Here is a 12,903-nt window from a genome sequence, read left to right as displayed (position 1 = left end):
GAAGGAATCGGAATTGCCTGTTGAGTCTGGGTTCATGCCTCCTCACAGGCTAACCGTAACTGCTTGGTGATCGCTTCAAGCCATGACATCCAGGAGTTGGATGTGTCCTCCATCTTGGCCACTCAGATACTGACCTGGGTGGATGATGAGACTGAGAACAAAGGGTGAGTCCAGAGTGTAATGAAGAATATATAGAATACCAATAAAATGGTATAGCCCAATAAACACTGATGGTTTAGTCTGAAAAGGAAGGCAAAATAATGGTAGGTGCTCAGGGAAGTGTTCTGGGATCTTTGTTTTAGGAAATTTTTGTCTTGCACCTGTACTTTAATGGGGTTTTCTTCCTTCTCGCATCAGGGGTGAGGACTTCCTGGTGATCCACACTCGGGAGGATTTTACTGCCCATGGCACCACGCCCTACACCAACAGCAGCCCTGGAACCCCTATTAACATGCCCTGGCTGGGAAGCATGCAGACAGGCCGTGGTGCCTCTGTGGTAAGGAACTGAAGGCCACCTGACAGGGTTGGACGGACCCGGAAGCTGATTGGTTTTAGGCAGACCGGGGCCGGACACTGATTGGTCCAGTAGCACAATGAATGCATATAAAATCTTAGGTAAACAAAAGTTGAGGTTGTGTGCATTCACTATGCTTCTCCTCCTCACTGCTCCTCCTTTGAATAATTTGGTGACTGCTTGAGCAGCACTGATTTTTGGTGTTACATCTGATCTTCTCAACAGATGATCAAAAGGAACATCAACAATGTCAGAAGGATGACCTCCCACCCCAACTTACCTTACTGTAAGTACTGGGGTTTATTCTCTGACTTGGTGACTTTTCTTTAACTGCTCCCCTAAGAGCATTTGCAGGAGCCTTGAAGCCCTCTCTCACTTTGCCGGCAGACCTCACGGGAGCCCAGGACGGCAGCGTACGCATGTTTGAGTGGGGACACTCCCAGCAGATCATCTGCTACAGGAGCCCCGGCAACTCCAGGGTCACTCGGGTCCGTTTTAATTACCAAGGCAACAAAGTAAGTGTTTGATGGAAGATGTATTGTATGGCTTTTCTAAAAATGAACACCCCCTTATTGACATTTTGAGTCTGCTAGTTGTCCGATGTGGCCCGATACAGCTATGTTTCCCATGATGCAGTTTGGCATAGTGGATGCAGACGGGGGCCTGAGCCTGTGGCAGACCAACATGACGGGAAACGCACCCAAACCATATCTGGTAAGCAGATCTTCCCTTTCCTTGTGCTTTCTGGCACCCCTGCCAAACTGTGCCTCACTGGCATCTTTGTGTTCTGTCAGACCCTGCAGTGCCACAACAAGACGGCGAACGACTTTGTGTTTGTGGGGTCATCATCCCTCATTGCCACCGCTGGGCTGTCCACAGACAACAGGTAGCGTTAGGGTTAGGGTTAGGGTTAGGTCCGTGCCTGGTTGACACAATAGCGGCATGAGAACCTCTGTTCTGTGTTTCCACAGAAACGTGTGCTTATGGGATACTCTGGTTGCCCCGATTAACAGCCTGGTCCATGGTAAGTCATATAGAACCTGAAAGAAGCATCCAGCAGCTTGACCGAGTCGGTGAATTGCACTGAGTTGAGCTCTCCTCCTGTCTCAAAGCCTTTAGCTGCCACGACACGGGGGCCACTGTGCTCTGTCTGGCCCCCCGGCAGCAGCTGCTGATCTCGGGGGGGCGTAAGGGCTGGATTAGTGTGCTGGACCTGAATCTCCGTACCCAGCGGCAGACCTTCCAGGCCCACGACTCAGCCGTAAAGGCGCTGGCTGTCGACCCGACCGAGACCTGCTTCATCAGCGGCTCCTCAGAGGGCAACATCAAGGTGAGCCAGGTGTTCCTCTGACATCGGTACCGTTTGTGAAGTCCTGGCATGTCATGCTTTAGTGGCTGTATTAAATTTTTTCCCCAGCTGTAATTTCCCCGTTACCCAGGTAACCGCACAGGTTCCCTCCTTCTGAGTTGTTAGCGTCACGTTGCTAATGACTTTCCCGGCCTTCCTGCTTTAGGTGTGGGGCCTAGCTGACCAGGGGCTGCTCCACGTCTTCCCCAACGAACACGCGCGCCAGTCACTTTTCCGCAACCTGGGCACCGGGGTCATGCAGCTGGAGGTGGGCCCCGCCAACCACATCTTCTCCTGCGGCGCCGATGGCACCATGAAGATGCGCATGCTGCCTGACCGATTCGGCATCAGCAATGGCAATCCGTGGGGTGATGTGCGCTTTGTCCTCTAGCCCGCAAGGGGGCACCTGATTTGATCAGTGATATACTCAGCCTTGCTCCACGTGTGGACTCTGTGGAACCTTCTCTCCTATATTTGAAACATTGAGTACTACTTACTTGAATACTTGTGGAAGCACATCTTCACCTCACTCTTATAGAGCCCATAGCCTCAGTCCCAGTGATCACTGATACTCATGCAAGTGTGTGCTTTTCCTGAAGGCGGGTACCAGATGGGCTTTTCAGCTTCAGTGACTGCATTTAAAAGGTTCATTGTGACCCCCGGAGACAAGACTCCCTGCTGTTTTCCATGGTGTGAAGATAAAGCATTTGTGCCTACTCTAAATAAGTAAACAGGCTATTAGGACTGCCGAAACACCTCATTGGCTGTTCATGTAGAGGCACCATATAAATTTAAAAGTGTGTGGAATAGCAGTGATATTTATGAGCCGTGTTATCCGTGTAGGAGTCGGCCTAGTCAGCATGCTTTAGGTCCACCTGCCCGCCCCATTATGAAATTTCATGGGAAAATCCAGACACGCATAGGATGTGAGATTCTGGGTTTAATTTCATGAACCTTAACCATGTATAGATTGCTGGCTGTTTGCTTTGCCGAGGGATCCGACAGACCGCCTTGCTTACTATGGTGCCATTTCCCGAGACGGGGAAGGAAGGAGTCACGGCAAGAACCGGAATAAAACCAAACGATTGTTTCATTTCCAGTGCTTTTAGCCCTCGAGCTGTGAAGGAGAGGGGAGTCATTTTTATAATTAATATGGAAACGTTGTAAATCAAAATGTATTAAGGAAAGTAATATTATAATAAATCGCTTTGATGTAACAAACACGGCAAGTTGACGTTTTGTGAACCATGGGTGGGTGCTTCACTGTCCTTCACTCAAATGCTTCAGGCTTTTAATTTGAAAATATTACAGGTTAAATGTACAGTCCTAATATACAATTTACAGTTTCAGGCAAAAGTTAATTTTCACAGCGGGCAACCATGTTTGAAGTCTGAACACAAACTGCTGATTAGATTTGATTAGTTTTCATCATCTTCAGAAAGGGAGCAGACTCTCGCCGGGTTCGAAACGCACCAAGGAGCCGTGGTACAGCCGAGCGGGAGCAGTGCATGGTCTCCCATCTGGCTAGACGGTGGCCACCAGACAGACGGAGCTGGCCGAGCCGGATGCAGACCTCACAGCTTGGCATAGTCTTTGAGGATCACCTCCAGCTTCTGACTGAGCACGATGTTCCCACGTAGTTTGAGCTTCCCGGTAAAGAAGGCCTGTGAGAATGAAGACAGCAGCCATCACTGAAAGGTCTCAGATTCATTCACTCAGCACAGGGTTTGGGCTCCCTGCTCCTGTGTACACCAGTTAAGCCCCTCATCTCGCTAACCCTTCTGCCACCATTCTGCACACCCTTTAGGGAGGAGAGCTTGTGGCAGAGTTATCAAGCAGGTATGGAAGCAGCTCCCGGAGGGGCCTGTGAATCGCCGTACCCTGGCCTGCCCACACAGGTCTCCAGGGGAGTCCTTGGGGTAGGTGGTGTAAACAGGAAGCACAGGGATGCATACAAACCAAAGTGCCCGGACATTGTGACACTGCCGCTCTCCATCACATGCGGGACCCAGTACCTTCTGTGGGTTGAGCTTGCCCTGAACCACATCCATGAAGTCCTCATCAGACAGCGTGAAGGTTACGTCCGGCTTGCCACTGTAGGGACCCTTCTGCAGGGAACCTGTGCCGCTCTTCAGATCGATGGCTGAGCACCAAAAGAAGAAAGACGGCTGAAGGTGACTGACCCAACGGGCAGTTAATCATTAAGTAGAGGCTCTTGGCCCCGAGCTTCGGTGTAGAATAGTCTGTCAGTCAATCACATTCTCGCTCTGCGACTGCCAAAAACACCCTCCCACATGCCATGCAGCGCCCCACATGCGTGTTTTCTCCATGTTCTCCTGAGCTATGCTCTCTAGATTCATGTATGAACTTACTCCAGCGGGCGGCGGTCTGCCCTCCCTGGATGATCTCCCATTCAAACACGGCGTTGATCTTCTTCACTAGCTCTGCCCCCATGTCCTTGATGCGACGCCCGATCTCTGCAAACACTAGGTCGCTCTGGAGCTTCCCCACCTATAGGTTTAATGAAAGACGTACACTCCAGCCAATTCTCCTCTTCCACCAGCTCAACAGAACTTTACCAAGGCCTCACCTCTGGCACCTTGTCCACCTTGACGTCAACCACGTTCTGGAGATCCACGTATGCTCCCGCTAGGACCACATCTCCAGTCTCCTTGACCTGGATGCATCATGCAAGATGGCAGGTTAGTGTCCAGAGGAGATGTGAAGGCCTTCCCTCTCTACCTTCTCTGGGTGAGCACTACGGGAGCTCCTCACCTTGCACTGCAGATGGATCCGGCTGCCGTCTTTCCACATCTCTGTCTGGATTGTCTGACCAGGCAGCACCGGCTTCACGAAACGTACCTGTGGAAGCAAGACAAGGTCACGTCATCACATCTACACAGACGTTATGGATACAGCTCGCAGCCTCGTCGTTTGACATCGTTCTACCCTTAAAAGGATGCAGCAGAGTACCACCCGAAAGATCAGCATAAATCTCTATGGCAGGTACACCAGCTGTGATTATTGGTTGAAATCCAAAGGATGTCAAATTTGTGCTGAGCAGCACAGACCCAGACATTATGGCTAAATATACTATTTGATGGATCTAGTGCCGATTTCTACAATGACATGTTCTTACTGCCACTACAAGTTTCTCTTTGCCCTGATATCTGTGATCCAGTAGCTCAGAACAGCGGTCATGGCGTGGAAAGCGGCTTCACCTTGATGGCCTTGAACTTGGACACGTCGTTCTTGGCGTACTGCTTCAGGACGTGGCGTGCGGCAAAGCCAAAGGAGCACAGTCCATGCAGAATGGGAGTTTTGAAACCTGCATGGATAAGTTCTGGATCAGATGCCCCATCCTTATAGAAGTAATCCGCTGGCACAGCAAGTTATCTGGGAAAATCCCCAGAGTCTTCTTTTAACAAAAACCACAATGAATCGATCAATCACCGTGTTTCTATGTCTATACAATAGATATAGAAGTAGTTCCAGCTTGCTTTGATTTTCCACTGCAGAAGGGTCTGCTCATTAAAGGCATTGTCGGGTTTGGAGAGAGGCAGTGAAGTAAAACTGAAGAGATGCTTATCTACTGTTTACACAGTGTACACCATGATGTACTGCGTGCAATTTCCTAAATTTCTATCATCTGTGAGAATCGCTACGTTGTGTTGCATCAAACACTAGTGGAATTAGCATTTGCTTGCATGAATTTGCATTACAAATCCATTCTGTTCAAGCTGTTCTATAGGAGGGAGGTTAAAGTTCTGAGTAATCAGAAATGCATTGATACATCGTGATGTGCAAAACTAATGACGAGTAATGGAATATGGACTTTTTCTCCCTCAGAGAATCCATGCACTGAACACTAGCATCTCGACCAGACGGTGGTGAAACTCCCACTGAATGACGGCACAGGTACAGGTTCGACTCAGATACAGCTTGCCATTTCGCAGTATGGCTCAGTGGTTGGTGGCAGTGGGTAAGTGCCGACAGACAGAGACAGGCACGGACCTCCCATGGCTGCGAAGCTGGGATCTATGTGCAGTGGGTTCCAGTCCCCGCTCAGGCGGTACAGGGCAGCCTGGAAGACAGAATTCTGTCACAGCCAGGTTCTATACAGGACCATTAACAGGACAGTCAGAACATCAGCTCCAGCTCACTAAAACTGTACTTTAAGGAAAAGGACAAAACTGGAGCTCAAAGCAAAACCAAAATCAATGATGTGTTCAACTCCTGTGGTCTGGGAGGCACTGAAGGAACAATTAAACACAGAGTCTGACACTGCAGATATGGATTCACCGATGTATGAAGAAAAAAAAAGCTCTCATCTCCCGGGTTTATTTTGGACAATTCCCAAGGAAATGAGCGCACATGACTTAGGTGATCCCACCTTTAAACTTCATGCACAGTTACACAAGTAACAGAACAGAGCATTTCGTCTCACTGTCACCAGACAGGAGGTTATCGTTACTGGTTCACCAGTGAGTTGTGTGTGTGTGTGTGCACACACGTTTCAGTCATAAGGTCAGCACTGGCGAGTCGTAGAGATCTGCTCCACCCTTAACGGGAGACCATTCTACCACACGCGTTTGTCCGTCCTTGATGCGGAGAAGCCGTGTACCCAACGAAAGAAGCAAACGGAAGTGGGTGGAATAGTACCTGATCCCTGGAGGTCACATCAGACAGCACTGCGTCCGGGGCTCTGGTTGGAGGGGGCACTGTCTCCTGTGGAGGAGGAGAGGGGTGGGGTGAGCGAAAACACAAGCATCAGCAGGGCAGTGTGTGTGTGCCGCAGCTATGGGGGGGGGCAGTCTGATGTTACCTTTGCCTTGCTTGAACTCCTCTTTCCCCCAAAGCCACCCATTCCCATGATGAACAAGCTGAACTGATTGAAACACACCAGCTCTTCACCATGGTACGTATGAACTGCAGATGGAGAGAGAGGGGAGACCCAGCAGGAGTATGAGAAGATGCGGCTCACCCCGACATCTGAGGATGCGTTTAGGAGACGGCCGGCAAGTCACCATCCAGGAGGATGACGGCACCAGAGCCTTTGTCCAGCACATCAGCCACGGTGGACCGCGAGGTCAGCGTCCCTGCAAGTGAAGGGCAGCAGTAAAGGGGACCCCCATGAATTCTGGGTAATGTCGCAGACAGACGGCAGGGAGCGTGAGCACAGCTTACCTGAGATGGGCAAGGGCCTGTAGAGCTCCAGGTACTGCTCTCCGTGCAACAGCTGACAGGGACGGAGGGGGATTCACGTCACGGGATGGAGAAGAGACAGAAAAGCATGAATGCGATGCGTGTCTCAGCAGGATTCAGACTGCATGGCTGCATGCAGACTACATATTGCAAATCAATTTGAAGAGTTCATTTACATTTTTTATTTATCTGGCAGACATTTCTTTTGGCAAAGCAGGGTCACATAGTCCTTCGAGCAATTAGGTATTGCTCAGAGGCCCAATGGCAAAATCACTCTCCCAATCAGGGGGATTTGACCCAGAATCCTTCTGTGTGCGTGTGGGCTGCGTTTCGCCCCGATGCAGGCCGTCTCACCTGAGTCAGGTCGATGTTGAGGTCCGGGATGGAGCTGAGCCCCCCCTCCATCATGGAGGCCTGGGACGGGATCACCCCAAACGTGGGCAGGCAGCAGAAGTCCTCGTGGCCCTCGTACAGGAACCTGAGGTGGTCGGGCTCCTTGGTGGACATGCCCACGCCCAGGGCATACAGGATGCAGTGCATGTTGGAGTAGCTGAAGGATATGTCCGGCAACTTCTGCCCGATGGCTGCCAGCTGATGGGAGGGGCGAACGGGTTACACGATGTTTCTAAAGTCAAGACTGGAAACATGTTGCTGGGAAATTCAATTAGAGCATCTGTTTGTCATAAAACGATACAATTTCTCAGTGTCAACATTTGATATGTAGTCTTTGTTCTATTTTCAATTCACTATATTTATATATATATGCAATCATTGCATTCTGTTACATTTTACACAACATCCCAACATTTTTTGGAAATGGGGTTGTACCTTGCATGTCTGTACATTTGCAGGAATTATACTTTACGACAATGCCCTTTTGTAACATCTCTGGGGGACAGACACCACTTCGTTTCACATTTTCACAGCCGAGCTTGATCAAGTTAATGTCTGTGATAATGATTTACATTTATAAATAGTAATAGGAATAATAGAATTAACCTCATACAGTACTGTACCCCGAGCCAATGAACTGCTGAAATCGCACATTGTTTTCAAGAGCATCACGAAGTTGTGTGTGTGTGTGTGTGTGTGTTTGTTTATCACAAACCATTTATGTTAAGAATTCTGGCTAAATCGGTTTTATAGCAGTCCGTACAGAAGTGCAAGTTGTCCTTAAGTCAGATGTTTTTCACCCGGGGACTGTCTGTAGACAGAGTGAATCGTTTCAGCAAGTAGAAACAACTAGAACAATGTCTCTGATTTACAAATTTTCACCTGAGTTTAAATGATATTTTGTAAACTGGGACAGGCTAAATTATTCTTCATTTCAAACCCATTTCTGAACCAGTGGTGTTCTAAGCCATTTTAGCTGTAATGTGGCTGGGCCATGGTGCAGCCCACTGTACTCACAGGACTGCTGCCCCCTGGAGTAGTGGAGGTGAAAGCGCTGGTTGGATTGGAAACCAGGTTCTCAGAATTTTTGTCAGACAGTGCCTCTATCACAGTATTGAGGGCCTCTATGAAGGGAATGACAGTGGAAAAGAGAAAAAAAAGACTCAATTCAGCATATTCCATGGGAAGGGGGGGGGGGGTGCTTGGGTGAGCAGCTGCCAAATATGCACCTTGAATGCTGGTAGGTTTGACGGCATTCCGGAAATCACAGATCTGGTCCCAGCGGTCCCGTACAGCCTCGGGGGTCATGGGCTGACTGCGGCTCTGCAGAACAGCCCCAGGGGTGCGCTCCCACCGCACTGCGAGAGCACAAGGGCGCACGCACATGAGAGATTGCAGCAGGCACCTTCCGGAGTGTTCTGGAGCAGCTGGGGCCCCGAAACCTGCTCCCAGTGGTAAGTCTCATACACTCCAGTACTCCAAAAAGCTACCGTGTCTAGTAACTCATACTGCAGTTTGTCGATATCACTCACATTTTCCAACCCAGCCAGCTCCAACCTGAGAACAACAAGCAGCAGTCAGATTTATGGGAATATCACCTTTATGTAATGGTTTTAATGTTCCTATTAAATTTCTGTGGGGAGGTGGGTGGGGGTGCCGTTCTCTCACCTCAAATACACCCCCATTCTCCTGACACTGGTCATGACACAACCAGAGGACCAGAGGAGCAACATACTCGGGCTTAAGGGCTTCCAGCAAATCTAGGGTTTAAAAAAATAAAAATAAAAAAATAATAAAAAATACCCCATCATGTGATGGTGAATAAAAAGCACAGACAGACGGCATCACGCTGAAACTGACTGAGACAGTGCAGGCATGCAGCACTGCTGGAGATGCTCCACTGCGCAGCCCTACAGGGGTCTGGGTACAAACTGCAGCTCGAAGCATCGTCCCCCAGGAATAAAGCATAAAAATGACCTCCGCCCATCCCCCCACAGGGGGGCCCCCCATCCTGATTTGCAGGCTGAACAGCTGTGCAGTACATTCCAAAAGCTGCCAAGCCGGCTGCATGGAATCAACATGCAGCGCACAGGTCACTCAGGCACTTAGCGCCCGACAGACATGCCAAGGGGACCCCCCCCACACACCCACCCCCCAGGAGATCATGCCACCTCCAAGGGGACCCCACCCCATGGGATCATGCCACCTCCAAGGGGATCCCCCCACCCCCATGGGATTATCCCAACACCGCAGGCTGGCGTCATGGAGACCTTTCACAGAACTGAGCAGAGAAAGCAATAAAGTTACAGCAAGCGCTGAGTGAGACGGGAGCAGACCTGGGGGCATGACTGTCTGCGTGAGGCGGGAGCTGGCCGTGGGGGCGATGCTGTTGCAGTGGATGTTGTACTTCTGACCCTCTATGGCCAGCGTGTTGGACAGGCCCAGGAGCCCCAGCTTAGCCGCGCTGTAGTTTGCCTGCCCAAAGTTCCCGTAGATGCCGGCAGTCGACGTGGTCATGATGATCCTGCCAAGAGAAGCAGTGCTGGTCAGCCTCCACATCTGGGCAAAACAAGAGCAGAAGATGCACCATAGATTCCCACAGATCCTGACTGTACAGGACCACACACTGAAGGAAATGCATTGTGGACCCTAACAGATGAACAGGCACCGTCACTGCGATCATCGAGGGCTTCCGTGTAGCTTAGGCCGATTTAACCACACCTGCCAAACTTCTGCTTCCTCATGTGGTTCCAGGCAGCCCTGGTGACTTGGAAGGAACCCCTCAGGTGCACTCTGTGGATGAGGTCTGCCAGAAAGCGACAGAGGGGAGACAGGCGAGGAAGTCAGGGTGACAATCCTCACTGTAGCCACCTGCCGTTGGGAATGGCTACAGCCTGTAACGCATGCCTGCAACCCCAGAAGCCCAGTACCCGTGGTGGGAAAACAAGCAGACTTCCTTACCCCAGTCCAGGTCACTCGTTCTAGCAAAGGAGCGATCTCGCAGTATCCTAGCATTGGTGAAAATCCAATATAGATTTTTTTTAGGAATATTAGCTCTAAATAAGATTTGAGCTGTTTTAGTATTTGTACATTTCAGTGCAACGGCAGTTCAAATGTGTACTTACCCAGCATTGTTGATGACAATATCTGGAAAAAAAAAAAAGTATTAAAAATAGTTAACTATATGCTAACTAGACTCCCAAAGACAGTATTACCAGTTAGCAATGTAGCCATATAGTCATGCAGTCAAATCGAAGAATTTAACTGCAGCTTAATTGAACGTAGTTGTATGGTTCCCTCTTGTTACTGTACCTATCCTCCCAAAAGCGTCCAGAGCAGCCTGGATCAGCTTCTCCCCATTTTCCACAGAGTCTGGAAATGAAACGGCAAGCCGGGAGTCTGTCATCTTTGCACTCTTGAACAGGTCATGTGCCACACCCCTAACTCTCTCTGTTATACGTGACCATACAGGCATGACGGACTGCATCATCCGCCGAGTGTGACTTAGCTACAATACACTGCAATAGCACAAGTCCTATAGAGGCCTGGCCAGGCCAAACGTCAAATACAGCGTAAAGCAAGTTAACCAGCGTTTGTTAATAAACTATTTGTTCAGAGACTGACAGCTGGCAGCTACAATCACAGCATGATTAAGAGAAGGAGTACAATTAGAGACAGCCGCATCTCTGTGATTCATGAGAGGAATCCGCACACCAGACACACTCTGGATAAATACCTTTCCGAGGAAGTAATTCGAAAGGACAAACTTTCAGGCAGAGTTACTATGGTATTGTGCAACATCTAATCAGTCAATTCTATTTTAACACCATTTATTTTTTTTTATAACACCATTAATTTTTTATTTATTTTTTTTTATTTTTTATTTTTTATAAAAGTGTGGTTACTGCTTAACAAGCACTCTGCACCCAAATTTATTAATGCCTGGTGCAGCACTTTATTGCTGTAGAGATACGGGAATCTGATCACACTACACACCGTAATTCGCTACAGCTTGGCCTCCACTTCCTTTGATTTCAGCCACCACTTTGTCCGCAGCACTGGAGCTCTTGCCATCCCCTTTGATGTCACCGCCAAGGTCATTCACTGGGTGAAACGAAAACCAGTAATCATCATTATCAGAATTATTATTGGAAGGGCCAACGTATTCACCACGGCTGGTCAGCTTATCCATGCACGGACACACGTGTCTGTGGTAACACTTGCCTGTGTCCGCAGCGAAATATTTTGGCTAAGAAAAAAAAATCTCCTGATTAAAAGGTCCATCAGAATTCACCATGATCCCCGGTATTCACTCTGACACAAATGGGGACTGATAAAAACATAAGTTGTCCCAGGGATGAAGCCGACACGTGAAACCACGCATCGCGTTGCTGACACCTGAACACAACACGATCGTGTTTCCGGTTTTTGCGCACAGGTGCCCAACCTGAAAGCCCAGTTCAGCCCAAAAGTCACTGTGACTCACCAACAACAAGGGCACCTCGATCAGCAAAGGCCAATGCATACTCTCTTCCAAGTCCTGCAGAGAAGACACAGTAATAAGAAAAGCCCGTACTTTGAACACTAACGTTAATAACTTTATTTACTTATGGGGGGTAATTTATGCTAGCCCGCGTTCCTGGCTCGGGCTGTCACCTCTACATAACGATCGAACTTTAACACTGTGCCTGCAGTTTGCACACACGGCGCCCTTTGTCCCACATGGACGCAGCAATTCGGCTGAAATGAGAGTGCATCCTCATGTAACTTCTTACTTCCCCAAACACCACGCTTCGGGTTTTCCTTAGATTTTGTTCTTGAAGGCTCTGCTCAAAGCCGAATTGCAGGTGCATTCTGACAACCTGCCACCTCAATGCAAATTACTTTTTAGCTTTACTGGATCAATCTAATCAAATATGTATGCGTCATCTTGCTGAACTGAATAAAGACTATCCGCATTACTCACCTCCTCCAGCTCCTGTAACCAGTACAACTTTCCCATCAAACCTCAGTGGAGCCATGACTAAATTAATCGCTGGTTATCGACCTCACAAACGACAGCTACGCGCACTGACGCAACCCGGTACTCTGAGGAAGCTGTTGACAACCAACCTACACTTCCGTTTTGCTTCCGCTTTTTCTTCTTGAGGGGCGGGAAATTCTAGATAATCGACAGCAGTTTTATTAAATCAGCGTGGCCTATTTCAGAAGATTTGCCCAATTAAATCCCCGCGAGCCCTATTTTACCGGAAGTGATGTATTCCAGCCTGTCTCCCAGCAATTTTGGACGTCAGACAGATGCGTATTGTCCTGCAAAAGCAGGACTATTTTCCCACTTTTTTCCAGTTTTACTTAGATTTAAAAAATCCAGTATTTTTTACGACTTATTGCTGCGATTTTTCTACTAATCGAAACTGTAAATATATACAAATTAGTCTTCTTC

General features: G+C 48.8%; 2 protein-coding genes across 4 annotated transcripts in view; one reads left to right on the top strand and one right to left on the bottom strand.

Annotated features, from left to right (window-relative positions):
- The window catches only part of LOC111856546 (Dmx-like 1), a 29,104-nt gene extending 26,021 nt beyond the window's left edge, over positions 1 to 3,083 (top strand). For all 3 annotated transcript variants that reach the window (XM_072706241.1, XM_072706251.1, XM_072706236.1), the window contains 9 exons: positions 49 to 164; positions 358 to 496; positions 740 to 800; positions 902 to 1,029; positions 1,151 to 1,228; positions 1,309 to 1,400; positions 1,486 to 1,538; positions 1,627 to 1,844; positions 2,029 to 3,083. In XM_072706241.1, the coding sequence (XP_072562342.1) occupies positions 49 to 164; positions 358 to 496; positions 740 to 800; positions 902 to 1,029; positions 1,151 to 1,228; positions 1,309 to 1,400; positions 1,486 to 1,538; positions 1,627 to 1,844; positions 2,029 to 2,253 (1,110 nt within the window). In that variant the 3' untranslated portion in view covers positions 2,254 to 3,083. The remainder of the gene's footprint in view (positions 1 to 48; positions 165 to 357; positions 497 to 739; positions 801 to 901; positions 1,030 to 1,150; positions 1,229 to 1,308; positions 1,401 to 1,485; positions 1,539 to 1,626; positions 1,845 to 2,028) is intronic.
- Positions 3,084 to 3,136: 53 nt separating this feature from the next.
- Positions 3,137 to 12,591, bottom strand: hsd17b4 (hydroxysteroid (17-beta) dehydrogenase 4). The gene is made up of 24 exons (XM_023836736.2): positions 12,427 to 12,591; positions 11,947 to 12,000; positions 11,457 to 11,564; positions 10,773 to 10,832; positions 10,586 to 10,607; positions 10,422 to 10,468; positions 10,182 to 10,266; positions 9,797 to 9,984; positions 9,129 to 9,220; positions 8,993 to 9,017; positions 8,690 to 8,818; positions 8,478 to 8,584; positions 7,422 to 7,658; positions 7,050 to 7,101; positions 6,890 to 6,961; positions 6,688 to 6,791; positions 6,525 to 6,590; positions 5,877 to 5,946; positions 5,084 to 5,190; positions 4,638 to 4,724; positions 4,453 to 4,539; positions 4,235 to 4,373; positions 3,878 to 4,005; positions 3,137 to 3,526 (listed from the first exon to the last, which is right to left on the bottom strand). Exons 1-24 carry the CDS (start codon positions 12,479 to 12,481, stop codon positions 3,437 to 3,439), a joined length of 2,211 nt encoding a protein of 736 aa, XP_023692504.1. The 5' UTR covers positions 12,482 to 12,591; the 3' UTR covers positions 3,137 to 3,436.
- Positions 12,592 to 12,903: the final 312 nt, after the last annotated feature.

This window comes from Paramormyrops kingsleyae, chromosome 2 (assembly GCF_048594095.1).
Source record: "Paramormyrops kingsleyae isolate MSU_618 chromosome 2, PKINGS_0.4, whole genome shotgun sequence".
Taxonomy (NCBI): Eukaryota; Metazoa; Chordata; class Actinopteri; order Osteoglossiformes; family Mormyridae; genus Paramormyrops; species Paramormyrops kingsleyae.
Note: the sequence above shows the minus strand (reverse complement) of the source record. Positions and strands in the feature narration are given on the sequence as shown.